General features: G+C 41.0%; 1 protein-coding gene across 1 annotated transcript in view; it reads right to left on the bottom strand.

The window, feature by feature from the left end:
- Positions 1–23,078, bottom strand: part of MRPL48 (mitochondrial ribosomal protein L48) — a 53,838-nt gene continuing 30,760 nt past the window's right edge. Inside the window, exons 5-8 of the mRNA XM_008707323.2 lie at positions 13,586–13,755; positions 3,943–4,045; positions 1,295–1,384; positions 1–312 (exon numbers count right to left, since the gene is read on the bottom strand). Of these exons, the coding sequence (XP_008705545.1) occupies positions 238–312; positions 1,295–1,384; positions 3,943–4,045; positions 13,586–13,755 (438 nt within the window). The 3' untranslated portion in view covers positions 1–237. The remainder of the gene's footprint in view (positions 313–1,294; positions 1,385–3,942; positions 4,046–13,585; positions 13,756–23,078) is intronic.

Raw genomic sequence — 23,078 nt, 5'->3', positions numbered from 1 at the left:
TGCCCACCAGCTGCAGATTTTTATTAGATGGAGGATGTCTTAGGTTGGCTCGAAGGAAAGTGGTGACAATTGGCAAGCACTCCTCCATACAAGAGAGGAGGCATTCCTGGCTAATGGGGATGGGTAGTTATGAAGACCCTAAATAGGATCAGGGTCTTCTGCTTAACTTGACCACCCAAGATCTTCCCCTTGGCACTCAATTATCACCCATCCTGACATGAAAGGGTCTGCAATGAGCTAGTTCAACTTGGCCAACAGTTCTTCCAGTTCTGGCCGAGCTTTGAACCGTCCCTTGAAGTCTTCTTCGGTGTGCTGGGGAGAAGAAAAAGAAAGTAAGGGGGAATCACTGCAGAGCTTTCAGTTACTCAAACATACACAGCATAAAAAATTATTTTAAATAAATAAACAAATAAATAAAATCCAGACAGCTCTGCAGAGAATGATTCAGATTTGACTTCTATTGAGTATCTACTATACACCAGACTTGTAATAGGTACCAAGGATTCTGAATCGGACTTCCTCCCTGCCTTAAGTGAACTTAGAGTCTGGTGAGAGAACATGGACATATAAAGAACGAATGTCAAATGCTATGAGTATCTCATTAGAAGCACTTAAAGAGAGAGAACGCCCAAATTTTCCGTCTGCAATCGGAAATAACAGACCCAGGGTCTGGAATATTTAAGTCAGCATGACGAGCACATTTTCTCCTGTATACAGATCTACGTGAAACCCAAACAACAAGAAGAGGATTAATAAGCGTGGGCTCAGAACAAGGAGAGCCGGATGAAACAAATGGCGTCAGTCTAAAACGACCCGATGGATCTGTCATAACAAGGCTTACCTTAGCAAATGGACCCAAATACTCAGTATTTAGGCTGAGGTTCTTAATGTTTTCCAAGTTTTCTATGCCAAACTTCCTTCTGATTGGCATTCTTTTCTCAGTCAGGCTACAGTCAAGCCTTGAAAATCCGGGAAACTCCTCTTTAAAGTACATTTCCGTATTTGTGTTCTGATGAATTATACTGTATGTAATCTTAAATCATGTTCTTTCTATACACAATTATGAGCTCACCCCTAACATCAGGATACTGTGATGGAGTTCAGCTCCTGTGGTCCATACGGCATCAGCCATGATGCACTGGAAGGGCCAGGAAAATGATCACCGTAATACCGGTCTGCACAGCTTTCCTGTTTATTACCCACATTTCTGTCTTGTTTCTAAAGCCAGATGCTCTTATCCATATTTTGAGCACCGGTGGGCCACCAGAGGGCCTCTTCTCAAACTAGCACCTACCTCCTTCACTGACAATCTGACTCCTTCGGGAAGATTGCTTTGGATTATTTCCAAGAATATCTCTGCAAATGTAGCACTCAAACCGCTGATCTGCAAAAGGAAAGAAGATGCTCTGAGAGAGGGTACTGGAAACCAGGTGACTGGGCAGATTTGGCATGGGCTCAAACGTCAGCTTCCGCAGAGCTACAGGGCCTAACGTACAGAGCTGGCTTCAGGGCCCAGCCTCTACAGGATTCCTCTTGCCATCAGTCAAGGTGTCTGCATGCCGACATAGTCGTGGCCAATATCTGCCCCTGTAGACAATGGATGTCATAACTGGACCAAGAGGTTATCAAGTCCAGGATGACTTTCTGATTCAACTCGGATTTACCCACATAGACCTGACTAGTGTCAGACCCTGTGTGGAGAATCCAGAGGTGAATCAGATGTGTGGTAGAAGGGGGCATGCAGGGGGCTCTGCAGGAACCCACGAGAGAAATCACTACCTGGGGGGGTCAAAGACAGCCTCCAAAAAAGGTAACTTCTAGGTGGAGTCTTGAAGAAAAACAGGAGTAAACTGGGAGAATTCAGCTACTACATACTAAGTAGTATGGAGGGTTTTCAAGGCAGAGGAAACAATACTCAGTAAAATGTGGAAGCATAGCACCACACTAGGGAATTAAAACGAGTTCCATGTGTGGCTGCAATGAATGGGGTGAAAAAAGGAAAAGCAGGAAGAGAATCAGAAAGGTATTTAGGCACTAAAGAGCCCAAACTTTGTCCTATGGGCCTCAGTGGCAAGTTAGATCTTTAAAAGCTGTATCTCAAATAATTAATTTCTTTTTTTCAAGTAATTTATTTCTGATAATATTTTAAAAAAATAGATTGTTCGTTTGTTTGTTTGTATATTTATTTAAAGTAGGCTCCCCGCTCCAGGGTGCCTGAGTGGCTCAGTGGGTTAAGAGCCTGCCTTCAGCTCAGGTCATAATCTCAGGGTCCTGGGATCAAGACCCACCCCGGCGGGCGGGCTCCCTGCTCATTAGGGAGTTTGCTTCTCCCTCTCCCTCTGCCCCTCCCCCTACGTGCATGTGCATACACACTCTCTCTCTCAAATAAATAAATAAAATCTTAAAAAAAAAAAAAAAAGTAGGCTCCACACTCAGCGTAGAGCCAGATGCAGGGCTTAAACTCACAACCGCGAGATCATGACCCAAGCTGAGGTCAAGCGCTTAGCATTTAACCGACTGAGCCACCCAGGCACCCCAGTACTTATTTTTAAAGTTAGCATACATGTAAGGTGTACCACCCTAACATTCCTTTCATATCTTGCTGATACACTTCTTGAGTGGATCTAAAAGGGGTGATGTCCATATGTTAGAGCATTATTTGTCAATGAAAGAGAGTGAAGCACTGACACATGCTACAACATGGATAAACCCTGAAAACGTGCTAAGTGGAGGAAGTGAGACTTAAAAGGCCATATATTGTACAATTCCATTTAAATGTCCCGGAAAGGTAAAACCATGAAGCAGAAAGAGATTAGTGGTTATCAGGAGCTAGGGGAATGGGGAAAGAGGAGTGACTGTAAATGGGTAGTTTCTTTTTGGGGTGATGAAATTGTTCAAAAATTGATTGTGGTGATGGCTGCACAACTGTGAATATATTAAAACCCGTTTAATTGTACAATTTAAAAGGATAAATTGTATTTGAATAAAATTCTCAATAAAGCTGTTATAAAAAGGGGTCATATTAAGTGTGAATTTTTAATAACTCTGGGCACCCTCATGGTAGTGTGGTTGTCACCCATTCATCTCTGCAGTAAAACAACAGAAACCACGGCTAGACTTAAAGGGAAGCCACTGAGGGGTTTTGCTCTCAGCAGGAAAATGACATGATCACATTGGTAAGAGGGTAAAGCAAAGTGGATGGATCTGAAAGATTTTTAGGGGTGAAGCTATAGAATTTGGTGAATGAATGAATGAATGAATGAATACTAGAGGACAAAGAGGGTTCAACATTAGGCTCAAAGGTGGGAAGGATTATAGAAAAAGAAAAATGTCAGATCTACTACAATTAGTTTTTTTTTTTAAGATTTTATTTATTTGACGGAGAGAGAGATAGCCAGAGAGAGAGGGAACACAGGCAGGGGGAGTGGGAGAGGAAGAAGCAGGCTCCCAGCAGAGGAGCCTGATGTGGGGCTCGATCCCAGGACTCTGGGATCACGCCCTGAGCCAAAGGCAGACGCTTAACGACTGAGCCACCCAGGTGCCCCTACAATTAGTTTTGCATATGCTGAGTATAAGACACCTGTGGAATATGCCAGTGGAGAAGTCCAGTAAACAAGTGGATATCAGGTTTGAAGCTCGACGAAAAGGTCAGGACTGGAGATGTATAGCTAGAGGTTATCGGTATATAACCCATCAGGACTGGGAGATATGTGTCAGGGGGTTGTCAGAACATAATGATGGTCACTGAGGCCAGGGGAATGAATGAGACTGCCTAGAGGGAAGGTATTCCATAAGGAGAGATGGAGGGATCAAGAACTAAACCCTAAAGAACATCATCATTCAAGGGGCAGCCAAGAAGAAGAGAAGGACATGGTAGGAGAAAAAAGGGGAAGAAGAACCAGGAGAAGCAAATACGTTTCAAGGTTCTCCCACAGTACCTACCTGAACCACTCGTTCATGGATGGTAAGAACCGAGTCCAGGAGCATTTTGCGGCCTTGGTCCTGCAGCCGCAACACCTCCATGGTTTTGGTGGGCATAGCATAGCTGTGGGAAGGAAGCGTGGGCTGTGAAGAAGGCTCCCTTAGATCGGCAGCACCACTTCCATCAGGGGAGTCCCTGAGGAGCCACTGCTGCAATGCAGTAGTTCCTGGAATCTAGGGCTCTTCGTCTGCAGCTAGAGGGAGGTAACCAGCTCCTCCGAAACCTTCTCCAGAAGCCTCTAAGCTCCCTGAGGGGACAGGCCGTGTCCAATGCCTTTCTGCATCCCTAGTTCTTGCCTGACACAACACTGAATAAAATCTGGTGGTTAATAACTTATTTGCTGCTACTAAAGAAAAGCCAATTCTAAAAGAATCAATGTCATCACTTTGGAGGCTCACCTTGCGTGTTTCACCTCTTCTGGAGAAATGAGGCATGAAACCCAACTGTTCTCAAAGAGCAAGACTTCTCAACCTCAGCACTATTAACATTTTAGACCAAATAATTCTTTGTTGTGGGGGGCTGGCCTATGTATTCCTAATCTCTACCCACAAGATGCCAGTAGTACCCTCTGAAGTGGTAACTATACAAATTACCCCCAGGGGCGCCTGGGTGGCTCAGTCGGTTAAGTGTCTGACTCAGCTCAGGTCATGATCGCAGGGTCCTGGGGTTGGACCTGCCTCGGGTTATGCACTCAGTGGGGAGGCTGCTTCTCCCCCTCCCTCTGCCCCTTCCCCTGCTCTTGCTCTCTCTTGTCTCTCTCTCAAGTAAATAAATAAAATCTTTAAAAAAAATTGTCTCCAGACATTGTTAAATATCCCTAGCTTGAGAAATACTATTGTAGAGACTGTGCTTGCTATGATCAGCTTCCTAGCAGTGAAAAGAACACTGGATTGGAGGTCAAATCTTGGCCCTGTGGCTTATTAGCAATATTTACTAAGGCAAGTTACATGTCTCTCTGGGCCTCAGTTTCTTCCAGAATAAAGAGGACTACAATCTAGGTCTATATCAATAGACGTGTGAAGATCAGGCATGGTGATGAGATAGGACCGACGGCTACACAGAAATGTGGTACTAGTGCTGTGTTCGTCTTATCAAAAAGTTCACCAAAATGAAGATAAATGAAATAACGGCAGTAGAATTCCTGAATTTTCATGTCACACGAAGGTTCATCAATTGATAGCAAGGTGCATGGCCCTCTACAAAATGAATAATGGCAATAATGAAAACAGATCAGAGACACAACAGTCCGTCCTGGATTTAAATATTGTCTCTGCCACTTAACACCTATTTAACCCTGGACGAATTAATTCAACTTCTGAGTCTCAGATTCTTCAGCTACAAAATGGAGATAATAAGGATAATACCTAGTTCATAAGGTTGTTGCAATAATTAAATGAGATTACATAAGCAATTTGCCTGGCATAATATGCCTACAGACGCCAGTTCCCTTGCTCTTTTTTTTTTTTTTTAAAGATTTTTATTTATTTATTCGACAGAGATAGAGACAGCCAGCGAGAGAGGGAACACAAGCAGGGGGAGTGGGAGAGGAAGAAGCAGGCTCATAGCGGAGGAGCCTGATGTGGGGCTCGATCCCACAACGCCGGGATCACGCCCTGAGCCGAAGGCAGACGCCCAACCGCTGTGCCACCCAGGCGCCCCAGTTCCCTTGCTCTTACAACCAGTAAATGTTAGGTATTACAAATTCTTCCAGGTAACCTCCCTACATAACATTCCTTCCCACTTTCCAGCACAATCTCTGACCTCCTCTTCCAATTCAAATTTGGTAATAACTTCCCTATATAAACAAGGACACATTCATAGACTTGTTATGGAAGAGCAAATAAAATAACTATGTAAAGCTTTCAGGAAAGGAAGAAGCACTCTAAAACACTATTTTTCCTTCTTGGCCTTCTGCAGATAAGACTGACTGACTAAAGTGGGAGTTGTCCATTCCTGTCACTGAGCATGCATTTTATTCTTCACCACTTACTTCAGCAAGACGTCATTGATTTGTTCGTTCACTCATTCATTCATTCAACAAACATTTACTGAAAGCCTGTTCTGTCCTAGGCAGGCTGGTGGGCAATATGCAGCCTATGCTTTAAAGGAGCTTGCTAAGAATGTTTCAGAGAGGCAAACATCTTCACCACAGTAAGACAAAGGCAGTAATAGGCATGTACTGAATATTACAGTGACAGGAGAGAGAAAAGGGGCTCAGAGAAGAGGGGCTCAGGGAAGACTTCACAGGTGAGATAGGCTTTTATCAAGATGTTAAGAATAAACACATAGGTGTTTGCCTGGAGAGCATTCCAAAAAGTGAAGTTCTCTACAAAGGCACGAGAGGCCCTCAAAGAGAACAGAAAAGCCAGACATAGTTTGATAAAGAAATACTGGGAACTCTGTTCACTTCAAGGTAGAATAGGCCTTTAAGTAGTTAAGAATATAGGTAATTTTTCTTTAGTGTCTACACTTTTCTGTACTTTACAAATTTTCTGCGATAAACATTACTTGGATGATCAGACAGGAAAAACAGAAGGGAAGAAATGAAATAACTTGATGTCAAAAATCAATAATAATAATGCTACCTCCAGGGAGTACTACCTGGGACAGGACACAAGGGTTCCTGCTGGGGTGCTAGGGAACTTAGAATCTGTGGACTTGGGACACCTGAGTGGCTCAGTCGGTTAAGCGTCTGCCTTTGGCTAAGGTCATGATCCCAGGGTCCTCGGATTGAGTCCCATATCTGGCTTCTTGCTCAGTGGGGAGCCTGCCACTCCCCTGCTTGTGTTTTCTCTCTCTCTCTCTGACAAATAAATAAAATCTTAAAAAAAAAAAAAAAGAATCTGTGGACTCTACTAAATATAAATTATAACTCCATTTTACTTTTTTAAAGATTTATTTATTTTTGAGAGAGACAGAGAGTGTGCACATGCATGGGGGGGTGGGGAAGGGCAGAGGGAGAGGGGGAGAGAGAGTGAGAGAGAGTCTCAAGCACACTCCCCCACTGAGTGCTAAGCATGGAGACCCATGCAGGGCTCCATCTCACAACCCCAGACCACAATCTGAGCCAAAATCAAGAGTTGGACGCTTAACCAACTGAGCCACCCAGGCGCCCCTGTACCTCCATTTTAAACAATGTAAGTGGACTTCAAGAAAAAGGAAAAAAAAAAAAAAACAGAGAGAGAAAGAGTAGCCTTACAGAAAATGACGCTGAGCGATGCTTTTACTCTCCACAAAGCACAGGAGCCTAGATCAGCTTCAGGCTTGGAAGCTGCTCCCAGATGAGTAAGATTTCCATCTCCAGGCAGCTGCTCAGCAAGGGAGGCAGGCGAATTAAGAGACCTGCAGGCTAGGCTTCCTCCTCTGCCCTCCTGGGTGAGTTACAGCTGCAGCAGCGCAGACCATTTATAGAACAAAAGCCCGCACACCGCTCCCCTGCCCAATTCCATCTCAAGGTCAGAGCCCTACCTGGCACTCCCAGAGGAAAAATGGATCATGATGAAACGAAAATCAGAAGAAAAGGAAATCATTTCATCTCTGAAAAGCTGGGCAGTGAGAATGCCTAACAATACGATGGTCTGAAAACCTCAATCAATACAGGGCCGTGAGCAGCTGAAAACGAACATCTCTCATGCCCGGTGCTATTTGGAGCAGAGAGCAGAAAAGAGGCAAAAAGCAGCACATCATTCATTCCGCTGTTCTAGGAATCATGTCCATGACTACTGGAACTCAATCCAAGTCAGTGAATATTTATTCAGTGCTCACTATGTGTCAGGTACCGGGTAAGCTCTTAGGGTTAGACTGTTAATGAAGACAGAAACAATCCTTGCCTTACAGATCTTCGAGTCTAAGAAGGAAGACCAATAATAGTCAAGTAATTATGAGGGCAAGGAATGAGCGCTACGAAAGGCAAATTATATAATCTTTACTTCTCCTAAATATGTAACATAAAGACCTAATTTAATGAGGTTCTCTGAAGAAGTGACATCCAATATGAAGCCTAAGAAAGAAGTAGGGGTTAGTTACATAAAGGCGAAGAGTATTCTAAGCTTTAGAGAGCAAGCATATGTTTGAGATGGAAAGGGATAAAAACAAAGCCCACGTTAATTGAAGGGAGAGGAAGAGGAAAGGGGAAATATGAGTTAAGGCCAGAGAAGCAATCCCAGGCCATAGGGCACCTAGCAAGCCATGTGAGGAACGTTAATTTTGATCTTAAAGGAATGGGAAGCCATAGAAAGATTTTCAGCATGGTAGTAACATGATCATATCTCCATTCTAGAAAGATCACAGTGAAAGCTGTGTGGAGAACCAATTATGAAGAATTGAGAATTTGAAAAAAAGTGGATTCAAATCCAGACCTTGCCATTTATTAGATGTATGACCACAGGCAAGCTTCTATTATATTAATAATAATTAAAAATAATAATAGCAGCCAATTGTTGCTGGGAACAGTTGTAAGCACTTTAATATATTATCTCCCTTAATTTTTTTTTAAGATTTTATTTATTTATTTGACAGAGAGAGACAGCCAGCGAGAGAGGGAACACAAGCACGGGGAGTGGGAGAGGAAGAAGCAGGCTCCCAGCAGAGCAAGGAGCCCGATGTGGGGCTCGATGTGGGGCTTGATGTGGGGCTCGATCCCAGGACCCTGGGATCACGCCCTGAGCTGAAGGCAGACGCTTAATGACTGAGCCACTCAGGCGCCCCCTCCCTTAATTTTCACTATAGCCTTTGCAGGCAGGAACTTTTAGCAATTTCATTTTACAGATGAGGAAACCAAGATACAGAGTGTAAGTAAATTGCCCAATGCCACGCAAGAAGAATGCTACAGAACGAGAGAAAAACCCAGCAGTCTGGCTACAGAGTCAATGCTTTGATTTGTGAATGTGTGCAAGGTGCTTGTTTGAATTAAGCACATTATACAAAAAAAGCCAGAGTGGTTGGTTGATAGTAGGTGCTCGACAAATGCTACTGCCTTCCTGCCTTTACCTAAATGAAGCCAGAGCTTTCCACAGCCAGGTTTTAAAAACAGCACCTTTTAAGAAGTCCTTCTGAAAATTTACAGCACTATTCCAGGGAGCTGACCTACTGCAGATATGATAATATTCTGTAAATGACATTTAATGCTTCTTTGCCACCATAAAAGCTGCTCCTGATCCCTACCAGCTAAACAAAACAAAACAAAAAACCCCTTCTCATTAATTATTAATAACAATATTATTTACAGGGCATTTGCAATGTTCCAGTCTCTCTGCTACGTGCTATCATATACTGTCTTATTTAATTTTCAGAACTTAAAGGAATAAGAAAATTATCATCACCATTATACAGATGAGGAAACTGAGGTTCAGAATTTACCAAGGTCATGTCTCCACTAGCTGGTAGAACTAGAATTTGAACATAGGCAGTTTGATTCCAGAGCCTGTACTCATAACCATTTGTTACTCAAAGTATGGTCCACAGACACGCTGCTGGTGAACATACTGCTTGTTGTCAGTCCGTGACAAGGTAAGAAGCAGGCAACAGTCACTAAATGTACTATTTAATTCAGCAGACATTTTTTTTCAATAGTGAGATTTTTTTTGATGAAGGAAACAAAGCACTAATGTACATTTTGGCATAAGCTTCTGACATCTTTGCAGAGTGGCACTTTGAGGAAGCACTGCTCTAAATTTTTATGATATTCGGGCTCATTGAACTGACATTGCACTTTATCCTTCGTTTACCACCTTGCACATTATGCTGTATACACACACACACACACACACACACAGTCCCTGAAATCAGGGACATTCTCCTTAGTCTCCTCCAGGCACATGTCTAGCTAGTACATTATTTACCACATGGCGGGAAAAGGCTCCATCAGTAGTTTTTTAACTGATTTTAATTAAAGCACTTTCATTAAACTTTAGGAAATGTATACCATGTATACCACACAACTGGATTGTACAGTCATAGTCAAGAACCTGTCATTCTTTCAACGATGGCTTAATGTCTCCCATGTGGCAGGTCTTGCCTTAGATGTTAAAGAAATAAAAAAGAACACAGTTCCCAGTAGTCAGTGGGGAGGGGAGCTGACACATGAATAGATTATTACAGCCCAGAGCACTAAGTGACATGACAAAAGTGTGTGTCAAGTGCTGAAAGAGCAACCAACTCTCTGGGGCATCAGAAAAAGATAAAGCACATCTTTAGTCCTAAAACAATTGAAGTACTATCAGCTGTGCGAGCTACAGTCACAGCTTTTCATCCAGTCTTCTAGACGGCATGTTTAGCACAGTTACACTAAGTTATAAAGGTTTAAAAGTTCAAATTTAGCTTAAGGACTTAAAACAAGACCCCATATACTTAAAAATACTGGATTCAGGCAGAAATGGGTTAAATCTAGGCCACTTATTGGTTCTGTGACTTTGGGGCTTTCTGAGCCTTGATTTCCTCATCTGTAAAATGGGAATATACTGGTATCTAATGAGTAAGAAAGTGTAACTTTTGCCATATCCACATATTCTGCCATGTATTACCTTGCCACAGTGACAAACCACCCAAATGATTACTTATTAAATATTTTTCTTTAATCAATTCACTTAAAAAGTAAATTTAAAAAACAAACTTTCTGTACAGCAACTGGAATACATGTTGCTGATGTGAAAGAAAACAGTATATATAGCCACTTCAGAAAAACAATTTGGCAGTTTCTCATAAATTTAAAAAATCCACCGCACTTAACCATTCGACCCAGCAATCACACAGAGAAATGAAAACTTACATTCTCACAAAAACCTGTACATGTTTATTGTGGCTTTATTTATAACTGTCAAAAACCGGAAATAACACAAATGTCCTTCAACCATCGAACGGATAAACAAACATATATCCAATCAATGAAACGCTAATCAGCAACAAAACGGAACAAACTACTTGATACAGGCAACAACAGAAGTCAGTCTCAAGTACACTATCCTAAATGAAAGAAGCCAGACTCAAGAGGAAAAATACTGTATAATTCCACTTACATCGAATCCTGGAAAAGTCAAGACTACAGAAAACAGGTCAGTAGTTGTGAGGGGGTAAGGAGAGGGATTAACTACAAAGGCAGGAGGGAACTTCTTGGGATAATGTAAATGTTTTATATCTTGAGTATGATGATATTTACTGTGTGCATTTGTGAAAACTCATAGAAAACTGTTCACTAAAAAGGTGAACTTTACTAAATGTAAATTATATCTCAATAAGCCTGAGTTTATATCACTATTATAAATGGAAGGCCAGTATCAGCTGCCATCAAGATAAATTTTTTTTTTTTAAAGTACAATGGGGGTGGCTGGCTGGCTCAGTCGGTAGAACACACGACTTGATGTCAGGGTCGTGCGTTCAAGCCCCGCACTGGGCCTGGAGCTTACTTTAAAAAAAAGTACAACGAAAAGAAAAGAAAATATTGTAAAATTCTAGCTCGATACTATGCTAGCCAAAGACTCTGAGTCTGAGGTCCCTCCTCTGTTCATGAAGATTAGGAAATGCTAGAGTGGCGTTAAGGACGTACCAGAACCACGCAAAGAATTTCTCCTTGACATAATTAGGTTGAATGAGAGTTAAAAAGGGAAGAAATTTCTCACCATGTGATTCAATGTTATTTAAAGCAAACTACAGGGCATCCCACACTTTCTGAAACACTGAGATAAGATATGTAAAGTGCCTGGATTGGAGTAGGTAGCCAGTAAGTGTTAGTTCTCCTCCCCCACAGTTTTCCAGCAAATTCAAAGAGCAAATGAAAAGCAGAGCAGGCAAAGAAACCCTAAATAAATGGGAAGATATGCCTTTTTAATGGATCAGGGGAATCAAAAGCGATGTCAATTCTCTTCAAACTGACCTACAGATTCAACATAATCCCAATAAAATTCCATCAGGTTCCTTTATGTAGAAATCAAACTAATTCTAAAATTTTTATAGAAAGCCAAAGGACCTAGAATAGCCAAAATAATTTCAAAAAAAAAGAACAAAGTTGTAGTTTCAGTAATCAAGCTACAGTAATCGAGACAGTGTGGTATTGGTATAAGCGTAGATACATAAATCACCATAATAGAATCGAGTCCAGAAACAGACCCACATAAACATGGTTAGTTGACTTTCAAAAAGTGCTAAGACAATTTGATAAAGATAGAAAATCTTTTTAACAAATGGGGCTGGTGGGGCACCTGCATGGCTCAGTTGGTTAGGTGACTGCCTTCGGCTCAGGTCACGATCCTGGAGTCGTGGGATCCGAGTCCCAAATCGGGCTCCCTGCTCAGCAGGGGAGTCAGTCTGCTTCTTCCTCTGACCCTCCCCCCTCTCGTGTTCTCTCTCAAATAAATAAATAAAATCTTAAAAAAAAAATGGTGCTGGAACAACTGGATATTTATATGAAGAAGAAGAAAAAAAAAAGAACTTTGACCCATATCTCATACCATATACAAAAAAAAAAAAAGGGAAAAAACCTAAAAAAACTAAAACTGGATCATGGACCTAAATGTAAAACTTTAAACTATAAAACTTCTAGAGGAATATCTTTGTGATCTTGAGTTAGACAAAGTTGTCTTAGATATAACACCGAAAACATGAATGATAAAACTTAAAAGAAGTCTGCCCTCCAAAGGACTCAGCTAAGAAGATGACAAGATTAAGTCAAAGACAGGGAGAAAATATTTGCAAACACATACTGAAAAAAAACTGGTATCCAAAAATAGATAAAAGAATTTTCATAATTCAATAATAAGAGAACAAACAACGCAATTTTAAAAATGGACAAAAGATTTGGACATGTCATCAAAGCAGATACACAGAAGGCAAATAAGCATATGAAAAGATATTCAAAATCATTATTTACTAGGGATATGGAAATTAAAAACTATTAGATACCACTATATATCTATTAGAATAGCTTTAGAAAAAAAGTTGACAATACCAAGCGCTGACCAGGAAAAGGAATTACTGTTACTTTCATACATTGTCGGTGGGATAACAAAATGGTGCAGCCACTTTGGAAAACAGATGTCAGTTTTTTATAAAGTTAAACATACAGTCACCATACAACCCCCAAATCTCAGGCTTAGGAGGCTATCCAGAAGAAAAGATATATGCCCCACAAGACATACATGAGAATGCTTATGACAGCTTGATTCATAATCACCAATAAACCGGAAGCAATGGAAATGTACTTCAACTGGTGAACAGATAAGCCAATTAAGGTCCACCGCTTAATGGAGTACTACTCAGCAATAAAATAGTTCCAAAAACATGGAAGAATCTTAAACACATTATGCTAAGTGAAAGAGGCCAGACACAAAAAGCTACACACTGTATGATTCCATTTACATGATGTTCTGGAGACTTAAAACAACAGGACAGAAAAACAATTGTTGGTTGCCAGGGATATGACTACACCTGGGCATTGGGGAAATTTGGGGGTTAATGGAACTGTTCTATATTCTGATCGTGGTAAACTATATGCCTAATAAGGGCAAATTTTACTAAATGTAAATTATGTCTCAAAACTTCATTTAACAACAATGACAAAGCAGAGCATGCTACTCACACCAAGAACACCCCATGCAAAGGCATCGTTCATACCTTTCCTCAACTTTAAGGGAGAGATGGTTGCAGAGGTTGTGAACATATTGGGCATAACTCTCTGCCAGGGCCATGTCGTATGCAGTCAGGTGAATATTTAAAACCCCATATTCATAATCTGTCCCCAAATTAATGGCTCTCAGTTCCACTTTTCCCTTCTTCTTCTTGGGCTGAACAGAAAACAAAAGGAGAAAGAAAATAAATCAAAGTATTATACAAAAAATTCTAAACATCCCATCTTGATGTCAAAGAAATCAATCTTTCAAATCAGTTTGTTTACCATTTTTCTCTTATGACCTTACTTTCTTTTTTTAATAATTTTTTATTATGTTATGTTAGTCACCATACAGTACATCCTTAGTTTTTGATGTAGTGTTCCATGATTCGTTATTTGCGTGTAACACCCAGTGTTCCATGCAATACGTGCCCTCCTTAATACCCATCACCAGACTATCCCAATCCCCCACCCCCCTCCCCTCTGAAGCCCCCAGTTTGTTTCCCAGAGTCCATAGTCTCTCATGGTTCATTCCCCCTTCTGTTTACCCCCCCTTCATTCTTCCCTTCCTTCTCCTACCGATCTTCCTGTTATTTATGTTTCATAAATGAGTGAAACCATATGATAATTGTCTTTCTCTGCTTGACTTATTTCACTTAGCATAATCTCCTCCAGTCCCATCCATGTTGCTGCCAATGTTGGGTAATCGTTCTTTCTGATGGCTGAGTAATATTCCATTGTATTTATGGACCACATCTTCTTAATCCATTCATCTGTTGAAGGGCATCTCCACTCCTTCCACAATTTAGCTATTGTGGACAATGCTGCTATGAACATCGGGGTGCATATGGCCCTTCTCTTCACTACATCGGTATCTTTGGGATAAATACCCAGTAGTGCAATTGCTAGATCATAGGGTAGCTCTATTTTTAGCTTTTTAAGGGACTTCCACACAGTTTTCCAAAGTGGCTGTACCAACTGGCATCCCCACCAACAGTGTAAGAGGGATTCTCTTTCACCACATCCTCTCCAACATTTGTTGTTTCTTGTCTTGTCATGACCTTACTTTCAAACTGAAGTTCCCCTGGGAAGGAATGGGTAGCTTCCCTTGCCAGTCTGGGCTGCTATCAGCCAACAAAAGGAGAGGGAATATTGCTGGCATTACTTTAATACAAATACAAGTGACTATCTTATGCAATTAACTTGTTAAGAGACTCACACCCTCCCTGGTCCTCAGCTTCCCAATTTTCTCAAATTGGTGGGGTTAGGCTAGATAAGAGATTCTTAATCTAGAGCCCACTGAGGGATTTTAAGTGTCTATCAACCCCAAAATTTATATGCAAAATTTTACATGTGTGCATATTTTTCTGGAAGAATTCTCAGCTTTTATCAGTATCTTAAAGAAATCAATTGCAAGGAAATTCATCATTAGATCTCTTCCAGCCCTCCTAGCTTTGAAATTCTGCAATCATTTAGTCTTCCTTTTAAGAATTGAGAAGTAGAGGGAATGCACGTGAATATTATGTAGAAGTCAAGCCTAGACCTGGAATGAAAATCTGTATATTGACCAAAAATTATAGTTGTAACCAGTGATCCAGCTTATTCATTTGATGTTTTGAAAGTTCCAGTAATTATCTGCAGTGAATATGGATACTACATAGTACTTTGGTGTTACCTGCTTTTTTAAAAAAGTCTTTGGCTCACTCAGTGAACTATTTATCAAAAAAAAAAAAAAGTAAAAAGAACTGAGAGGTAGATGGGGCGCCTGGGTGGTGCAGTCAGTTGAGCATCCAACTCTTGATTTCGGCTCAGGTCCTGATCTCAGGATCATGAGATCGAGCCCTACTTTGGGCTCCATGGTCAGCGCACTCCGCTTGGTTTCTCTCTCCCTCTCCCTTCACCAACCCCCCACTCCCTCTGAGCACGAGAGCTCTTTCTCTGTCTCTCTCTCTCAAATAAATAAATAAATCTTAAAAAAAAAAAAAAAGAATTGAAAGGTAGACAAATGACTTCTACTTTATCCTCTTGTATTACTTCCCTACATATCAACCTGTGCAGGCTGCAGTAAAAAGTTAAAATGAGGCCTGGGAACATAGATATTTAACCCGACATAGATCAGGATCTAGAAAGTTTCTCAACTGGAAATAATCTAACCTAAATCCCATTTAGAGGAGGGACTTGTTAAATACATCATGGAACACCCATACAATAGTACATTATGCAGTTCTAAGAAGGAATAGGCATTTCTTTATGTACTACTATATGGAAAGGTCTTTAAAATAAACGATAAAAGCAACTGTAGAATAACATGTTCAGAATATTGCCATACATTATTTAAAAAGTGTGTGTAATTATATAATATTTATTTGCTTGCATATTCAAAAAATATGTCTGAAAGGATGCACAAAAATACTAATATCATTGGCTGCTTGTGAGGGAACTGAATAGCTTGGGCATACAGGTAGGAAGAAGACTTTTTAACTATTTCCCTTCTTTATTTTTTTATTTTTAATACTGTGACTCTTTTGTCAGTTCAAAAGTAGAATCTTAAAATCTACTATTTTTTTATTTTTTATTTTTTTAAAGATTTTTTTAAATTATTTATTTATTTATTTATTTATTTATTTGAGAGAGAGAAAGAGAGAGCGGGGAGTGAGGGGAGCAGCAGAGGTAAAGGGAGAAGCAGGCTTCCCGATGAGCAGGCGGATCATGACCTGAGCTGAAGGCAGACAGTTAACTAACCGAGCCACCCAGGCACCCCTATTTTTTAAAGATTTATTTATGTATTTGGGGGGGAGGGTGCATGTGAGTGGGGGGAGGGGCAGAAGGAGAGAATCTTCAAGCAGACTCCCCAGTGAGTGTGCAGCCTGATGCGGAACTCGATCCCACAACCCACGAGATCATGACCCCAGCTGAAACCAAGAGTCAGATGCTTAACTGACTGAGTCACCCAGGCGTTCTTCTACTATTCTTTTTTAAAGATTTTATTTTTAAGTAATTTCTACACCCAACGTAGGGCTCAAGCTTACAACCCAGAGATCAAGAGTCACATGCCTACTGACTGAGCCAGCCAGGTGCCCCAAAAATCTACTATGTTCTTAAAAATTTAAAGGGCACCAGGGTGGCTCAGTCGGGAAGGTGGCTGCCTTCGGCTCAGGTCATGATCCCAGGATCTTGGGCTCAAGCCCCGTTTCAGGCTCTCTGCTCTGCAGGGAGTCTGCTTCTCCCTCTTCCTCTGACCCTCCCCCTGCTCGTGCTCTGGCTCTGACTCTCTCAAATGAATAAAAAAAAAATCTAAAAAATAATTAGTAAAAATTAATTGCAATACAATATTCACACTGAAAAAAATGCATAAATAAGTACACAGCTCAATAATTTTTCACAAAGTGAAAATATTTGTATAATCAGTATCCTGAATAAGAAATAGACCACTACCAGCACCCCAAAACTCCTGTCCCCCAAACTGATAACCACTTTTATTACTTCTAAAATCATTTGCCTGTTTTTAGAATTTATGAAAATGGAGTGATACGCTATGTTCTCTTTTATGTCTTGTTTCTTTCATTCATTATATTTGCAGGATTCATCATGTATTACCTGAAACAACAGTTCTTTCTTTCTCATTGCTCTAGTAGTCTATTGTATGAATATTCCAGAATTTGATCTTTTTTTTACAGTTGATGAAAATTTGGGGTGTTGTTTCTAGTGTGGGGCCATAACAAATAGTACTGCTCCCCATGTTCTTGTCCGTATCTTTCAGTGAACACGTGTATGCATTGCTATTAGGGATATACCTAGAACCTGAACTACTGACTTAGAGAGCATGCATATATTCGTCTTTAATAAATACTCTAAAACAGTTTTACAGAGATGTTTCCAGTTTAGTCTCCCACCAGAATCAATGAGAGTTCTATGTGCTCTACATTCTTGCCAACTCAAAACTTAGTGTAGTCAGGTTTTTTGGTCTGTTTTAGCCCTACTGTTTGGTATGAAGTGATAATAAATTCGGGTTTCAACTTGCAGTTCCTTTAAGTCAGTTGTGCCTGAGCACCTTTCCATTTGGATACTCTCTTTTGTAACCTGCCTATTCAAGTATTTTGCCCATTTTTTAGATTGGGTTTCTGCCTTTCTCTAACTGATTTGTAGAGATTCTTTCTATATTCTAGATATGATCCTTTGTTAAATATATGGGCTGCAAATATCTTCTTCCTCCCTGTAGCTTCCCTCTTCGTTTTTTCATGGTGCATCCTGATAAGCAGAAGTTCTTATTTTTCATGTAGTTCAATTTATTCATTCTTGTACGATTATAGTGATTTTTGTGTCCTGTTTAAGAAATCTTCGTGATCTTAAGATATTCTCATGTTATCTTCTAGTAATATGACTATTTTAACACATTTAGATCTACAATCCATTTTTAAGTGATGTTGGTGTATGATGTGAAAGAATCATTTTTATTCACATGATCATCCAGTCCAGTTGACTTAGGACCATTAGCACCATTGCATGGCAGTGTCACCTTTGTCATATAAGTGCCCACAGATATGTGGATCAGTTTCTGTACTCTTTATTCTGTTCCTTTGGGCTCTTTGTCTATCCTTGAGCTAATAGCACATGCCCTGCTTACTGGAGATTTATAAGTCTTGTTATTTGGTAGAAATAGTTCTTTTAAGAAAAAGGGCAAAAAACCTATTTTTATTTATTTATTTTAAGATTTTTTATTTATTAATTTGAAAGAGAGAGAGAGCGCACCAGCAGGGGAGCACCAGGCAGAGGGAGAAACAGGCTCCCTGCCGAGCAAGAAGCCCAATGTGGGGCTTGATTTCAGGACCCTGGGATCATGACCTGAACTGAAGGCAGACGCTTAACCAACTGAGCCACCCAGGCACCTCTCTATTTACATGTCTTAAGTCACTCCTATCTAACAGCCAACATTCTAGTGGTTGCCACAGAAGAATGTTCCTGGCAGAGCACCTGAAATGGTTCTCTCCCATCGCTGCTCCTTAGGTCAGTCTAAGACAGCAGAGGCCCAGTCTAGGGGAGCAGGAGGAGGACCAAGAAATGGTCCTTTCACAAGACTGGTAATACCAACGACAGACCCGATCTCACAGGGATGTTCTGAGAACTGAACAAAACACTATGTAAAGTGGCTTATACAATCCGTGTCACATAATTACTCTATGTATTAACTTTTATTGCTATTTTCATTTTTTAAAAAGAAACATGTTCTTTTTTTTAAGACTGTATTTATTTATTTGACAGAGAGAAAGAGACAGAGCACAAGCAGGGGAAGTGGCAGGCGGAGGGAGAGGGAGAAGCAGGCTCCCTGCCAAGCAGGGAGCCCAGTGCAGGGCCCAACCCCAGGACCCCGGGATCACCACTTGAGCCAAAGGAAGACACCCAACCAACTGAGCCATCCAGGCACTCCTACTGCTATTTTCATTTTTATGTTCCTATCTAGCACAGGAACTGGCAAACAGAAAACATGCAATGAATCACAATTTTAGAATCTTAGAACTGGACAGCATTTAGAGATTATTTTGTCCCAGTTCTTCATCTTTGCCAGGGAAGAATATGAAGCCCAGAAAGATCAAACATGTCCCCCAGAGTGACACAGCCAGACAAGACAGATCCTAGGAACTAAAACCCAGACCTTCCAACCCCCAACTGTAGCCTCTGCATTGCGAAACTGTTTATAGTCTTTATAGTTTCTGGATTTCTTATCTTTATGATGAAGATCTTCCCCACTCCTTTATTATGTTTATGGTCTCTTATAGTTTCTCATTGCTAAAGCTCTTACAGTGGTGGCCCCCCCCCCAAGGGTCCTAGACTTTGCTATGAGTGAGAAGCCAAACCTCCGGAGACCAACTATCAAAGAACAAGGGCTTGGCTCTCTCTTTTTCAGAGCCTACCATGCTCCGTGGCCAAATGCAGCAATCCAGACTTCTCATCAAGACATTCAGCACTGCAGTCAGAGCTGTGAAGAATGCTAACATTGGAATGCAATGGGGAGCTGCTAAAATTTTCCAGCAGAGAGGGGAGGAGCCTCTCTAAAGCCTTTAGGAGGCTTTTATAACCAGGGAAAATGCCAGGGCTCTTCAAAGGTGTTGCTTTAGAGGAACAAAACAAAGCAAAAAAAGCTGATTCCAGTATCCCTCTTGGCATCTCACTTGCTTTTCTGTGTTGGCCTAGATATGCCTGGACCTCTCCACATTATCAGGAGCCCATTGTGACATTGTATTTCGGTTCTGAGCCAGGGCCAGCATAGCCAGCAAGAGCTTGGCTGCTTATAATACCAGTCACCAGTTCCTATAATTTTACCTGTACAGTCTTTCTCATATCCCTTCCCTCCTTTCTATCCCTACTGCCTGAGTTCATGCCCTTATAACCACCATGGGGAGTTATTAAAGATGTCTGTGCAAAGCATGTATGTGACTAGAGCTGTGTTTGGGGAAGGCCACCCTGACTGCACATGGAGGAGAATTAGGCAGGAAAGGAAGGAAAGCTAGGAGAAAGGTGGCGGGGACTATGGACTACTGTCCACCATCAAACTTTGGCACTCCTGTGACTGACCTGGATTCAGTGTGTGATGGCCCAGAGTGGCCATTCTTAGATCCCTGTGGGACTGCGCTATGATCCTCCAAATAGGCCAGGGGATAAATTAATAAACCATTTTTGTAAAGAAATGTCCATATTATTATCCCTACTTTACAGAGAGAAAACTGAGGTCCTATGGAAGCACATTACTTGCCCAGGGTTACTGGGAAACTGCTGGGAAAGAGCAGAAAAAAGGATTAGACTCACAGCCTGCTACAACTGCAAGGGCTCCCAGAGATAATATAGTCTCTCCTTCTTTCCCTCCCTAATTTTACCCAAGGGGAAAGTTGAAACCCAGGAGGGGGAAGTGACTTGTTTGCGGTCACAATAGTAAAGAAATGGCAAAGGTAACCACTTTATGTCTAGCCGTGGCTGGAAGCTGGGTCTGTGGCCCCAAGCCCAGGCTCTCTCCTCTAGATTCTGTAGAAGTGATAGTGTCTGCCTGTCACCATAGGTGGCATTCTCCACGGTGGGAAAATTGGGAAGGAACAGTGTCATCCTAATCTTCAAATGAAAAGGCAAATATGCCTGCAGCATATGTAGCTTCCAGAACTTCTGGTGATGAAAATTTAAAAACTGACACCCGGGACCTGAATGATCTGATGATGGTACTCTGAACAGTCCATAATGAGCTATTAGGTACACAGAAATCAAGTGCCTATGTTTATAACTCAGTGTGGTGCTCTCGGGAGACATCACCAGACAGAAGGCCTGGCCCTGACCGGCATGACCACGAGGCACAGCCTTGTACTGCACAGAGCACCATACTTAGATGGAAGCCAAAGGAAAGCTGGACTTAAAGCCTGTCTGCTTAGTCACTAAATGACATTGAATGACCTCTCTATGTGTCAGTTTCTTCCCCTGTAACACCTAATGTTCTTGTGAAGCTTGAAATAGTAAATTTATATGAAATGGAAACAGCATAGACATCAGATGGACTCTGACCGCCCTTGGTTCAAATGTTGGCCCTGGAAATTACTAGCCATTTAGACAAGTCATTTAATCTCTCTGAGTCTTACAGTCCTCAAACAGGGTCTTTAATAGCTAGGATATCTGAGGATTAAATAAAATATACTATTTATAATACTATAAATGGAATGTTTTTATTTTTTACTTTATTTTTTATTAAGTTTTTTTATTTCAATTCCAATATAGTCAACATACAGTGTTATATTAGTTTCAGGTGTACAATATAGTGATTCAACAATTCTAAACATTACCCAGTGCTCATTGTGATAAGTGTACTATAATACTTTAAAATGGAATAATGCTTTTAAAGCCTGGCACATAGTAGTTATGGCATTTGGTACATAGCAGTCACTCAATAAATGGTATCTTTAGAAAAGTCTGAGTAATGTACACAAATAGGACATTAGTATTACTATAAATTGGAGGTAATCATGCTCCTGGTATCCCATTGGCATGCTTTACAGAATGAAACACTTATGCGAAGTGCTGATTCAACCACTCTGGAAAGACACCAAAGAAACAGTCCCAGGCCCCAAGGAATTTACATTACAGTTCAGAGAAAGAGAGAGGAGAGAGGAGACTCACATGAAAGAACAAATCTCAATTTAACCATAAAGAGCAGCCCACCTCCCATGGCCAAGTTCAACACAAGCTACCTTGTGGCACCACGCTGCTTAACTCCCCAGCGGGTAGCCAAGAGTGACCGCCTCAGGTGGGTGCAGCTGAAAGGGCAGTAAGCAGAGACACTTAGGGTATATAGTCATTACTTCATAAATAGTATCTTTTAAAAACGGTTGATCTAGACCTGCCTACTTCTCAGGTTTGATGGTCCCTCATCCCCTAGTACCAATCTTAAACTTCAGGATTAAAAAACTGCTAAAAGTTTCCCAATTGCATCTCCGGGGTCAGTGTCTCCCTACCTTCACCCAGAAGGTTCCCCCTCCTTGCAGAGCCAACTTTGACTCTTCACCCCACATGCTTAATGTGAGCAAATCCTATTTAAGACTCAGCTCATGCTCATCCAAGAAGCCTTCCCCGATTTCTCAGCCTGAGTTAGGTACCACTCTTCTGTGTTCCCATAGCAAACCCTACTCCAGATACATCACTCTCAATCACCTGAATCCGTTTATGCAACAAATACTGACTGCTAGTGATGCGCAAGTTCAGGGTTAGGATTAGGGATATGATAGGAAAGAAGACAGCCATTGTCTCTGGTACTAATGTTTACAGTCTCTCAGGAAAGGCATATAGAGAACAAGTAATTATAAAGAGATGCATGTTTTGAGGGAGGAAAATAGAATGCTATGGAATTGTGAAAAAAAAGACTATTGGCTATCATCACCATCAACACCACCTATGGGCTCTATGTTTCAGACACTGTGCTAAGTTCTTAAAATTCTCTTAATTTACTTCTCACAACAACACTGGGAAATATAATTTCTATATAAAGTCAAGGGAAATACAATTTCTATATATGTGGCTTGGAAAAGTTAAGGAAGGTACCCAAGGACACACAGCTAGTAATCATCAGAGCTGAATCTTAAATCAGGTATGCCGAATTCCAAAATGTTTCTCTTAACCTCTGTCTTTCCTTTTAAGGAAAGTGTGCAGAGCCTGCCAATTTCCTCAATATCTATTCCCCTTTTCTCTTTTAATCACATAACTGCTGAAACACAACTGTGGATGGCAAACTTTACTCATGAAAGAATCATTAAAGAAATCAAGTAAAAAAAAAATAACAGAACTGCTGTGTTTTAGCTGGGTGTATGACCATTCATAATAAAACTTACATTTCCCAAACAATCTTGCAGCTAGGTATGGTTATATGACTAAGTTCTGGCCGGTGAGGTAAGAGCTTATGCACACTACCTTCCCTTTCCCCATCCTGCTCGATGGAATGTGGACAAGATGGCTGAAGAGGGAGCAGCCATCTCA

This window comes from Ursus maritimus, unplaced genomic scaffold (assembly GCF_017311325.1).
Source record: "Ursus maritimus isolate PB19 unplaced genomic scaffold, ASM1731132v1 scaffold_16, whole genome shotgun sequence".
Lineage (NCBI taxonomy): Eukaryota > Metazoa > Chordata > Mammalia > Carnivora > Ursidae > Ursus > Ursus maritimus.
This window is presented reverse-complemented; position numbering and strand designations above follow the sequence as displayed.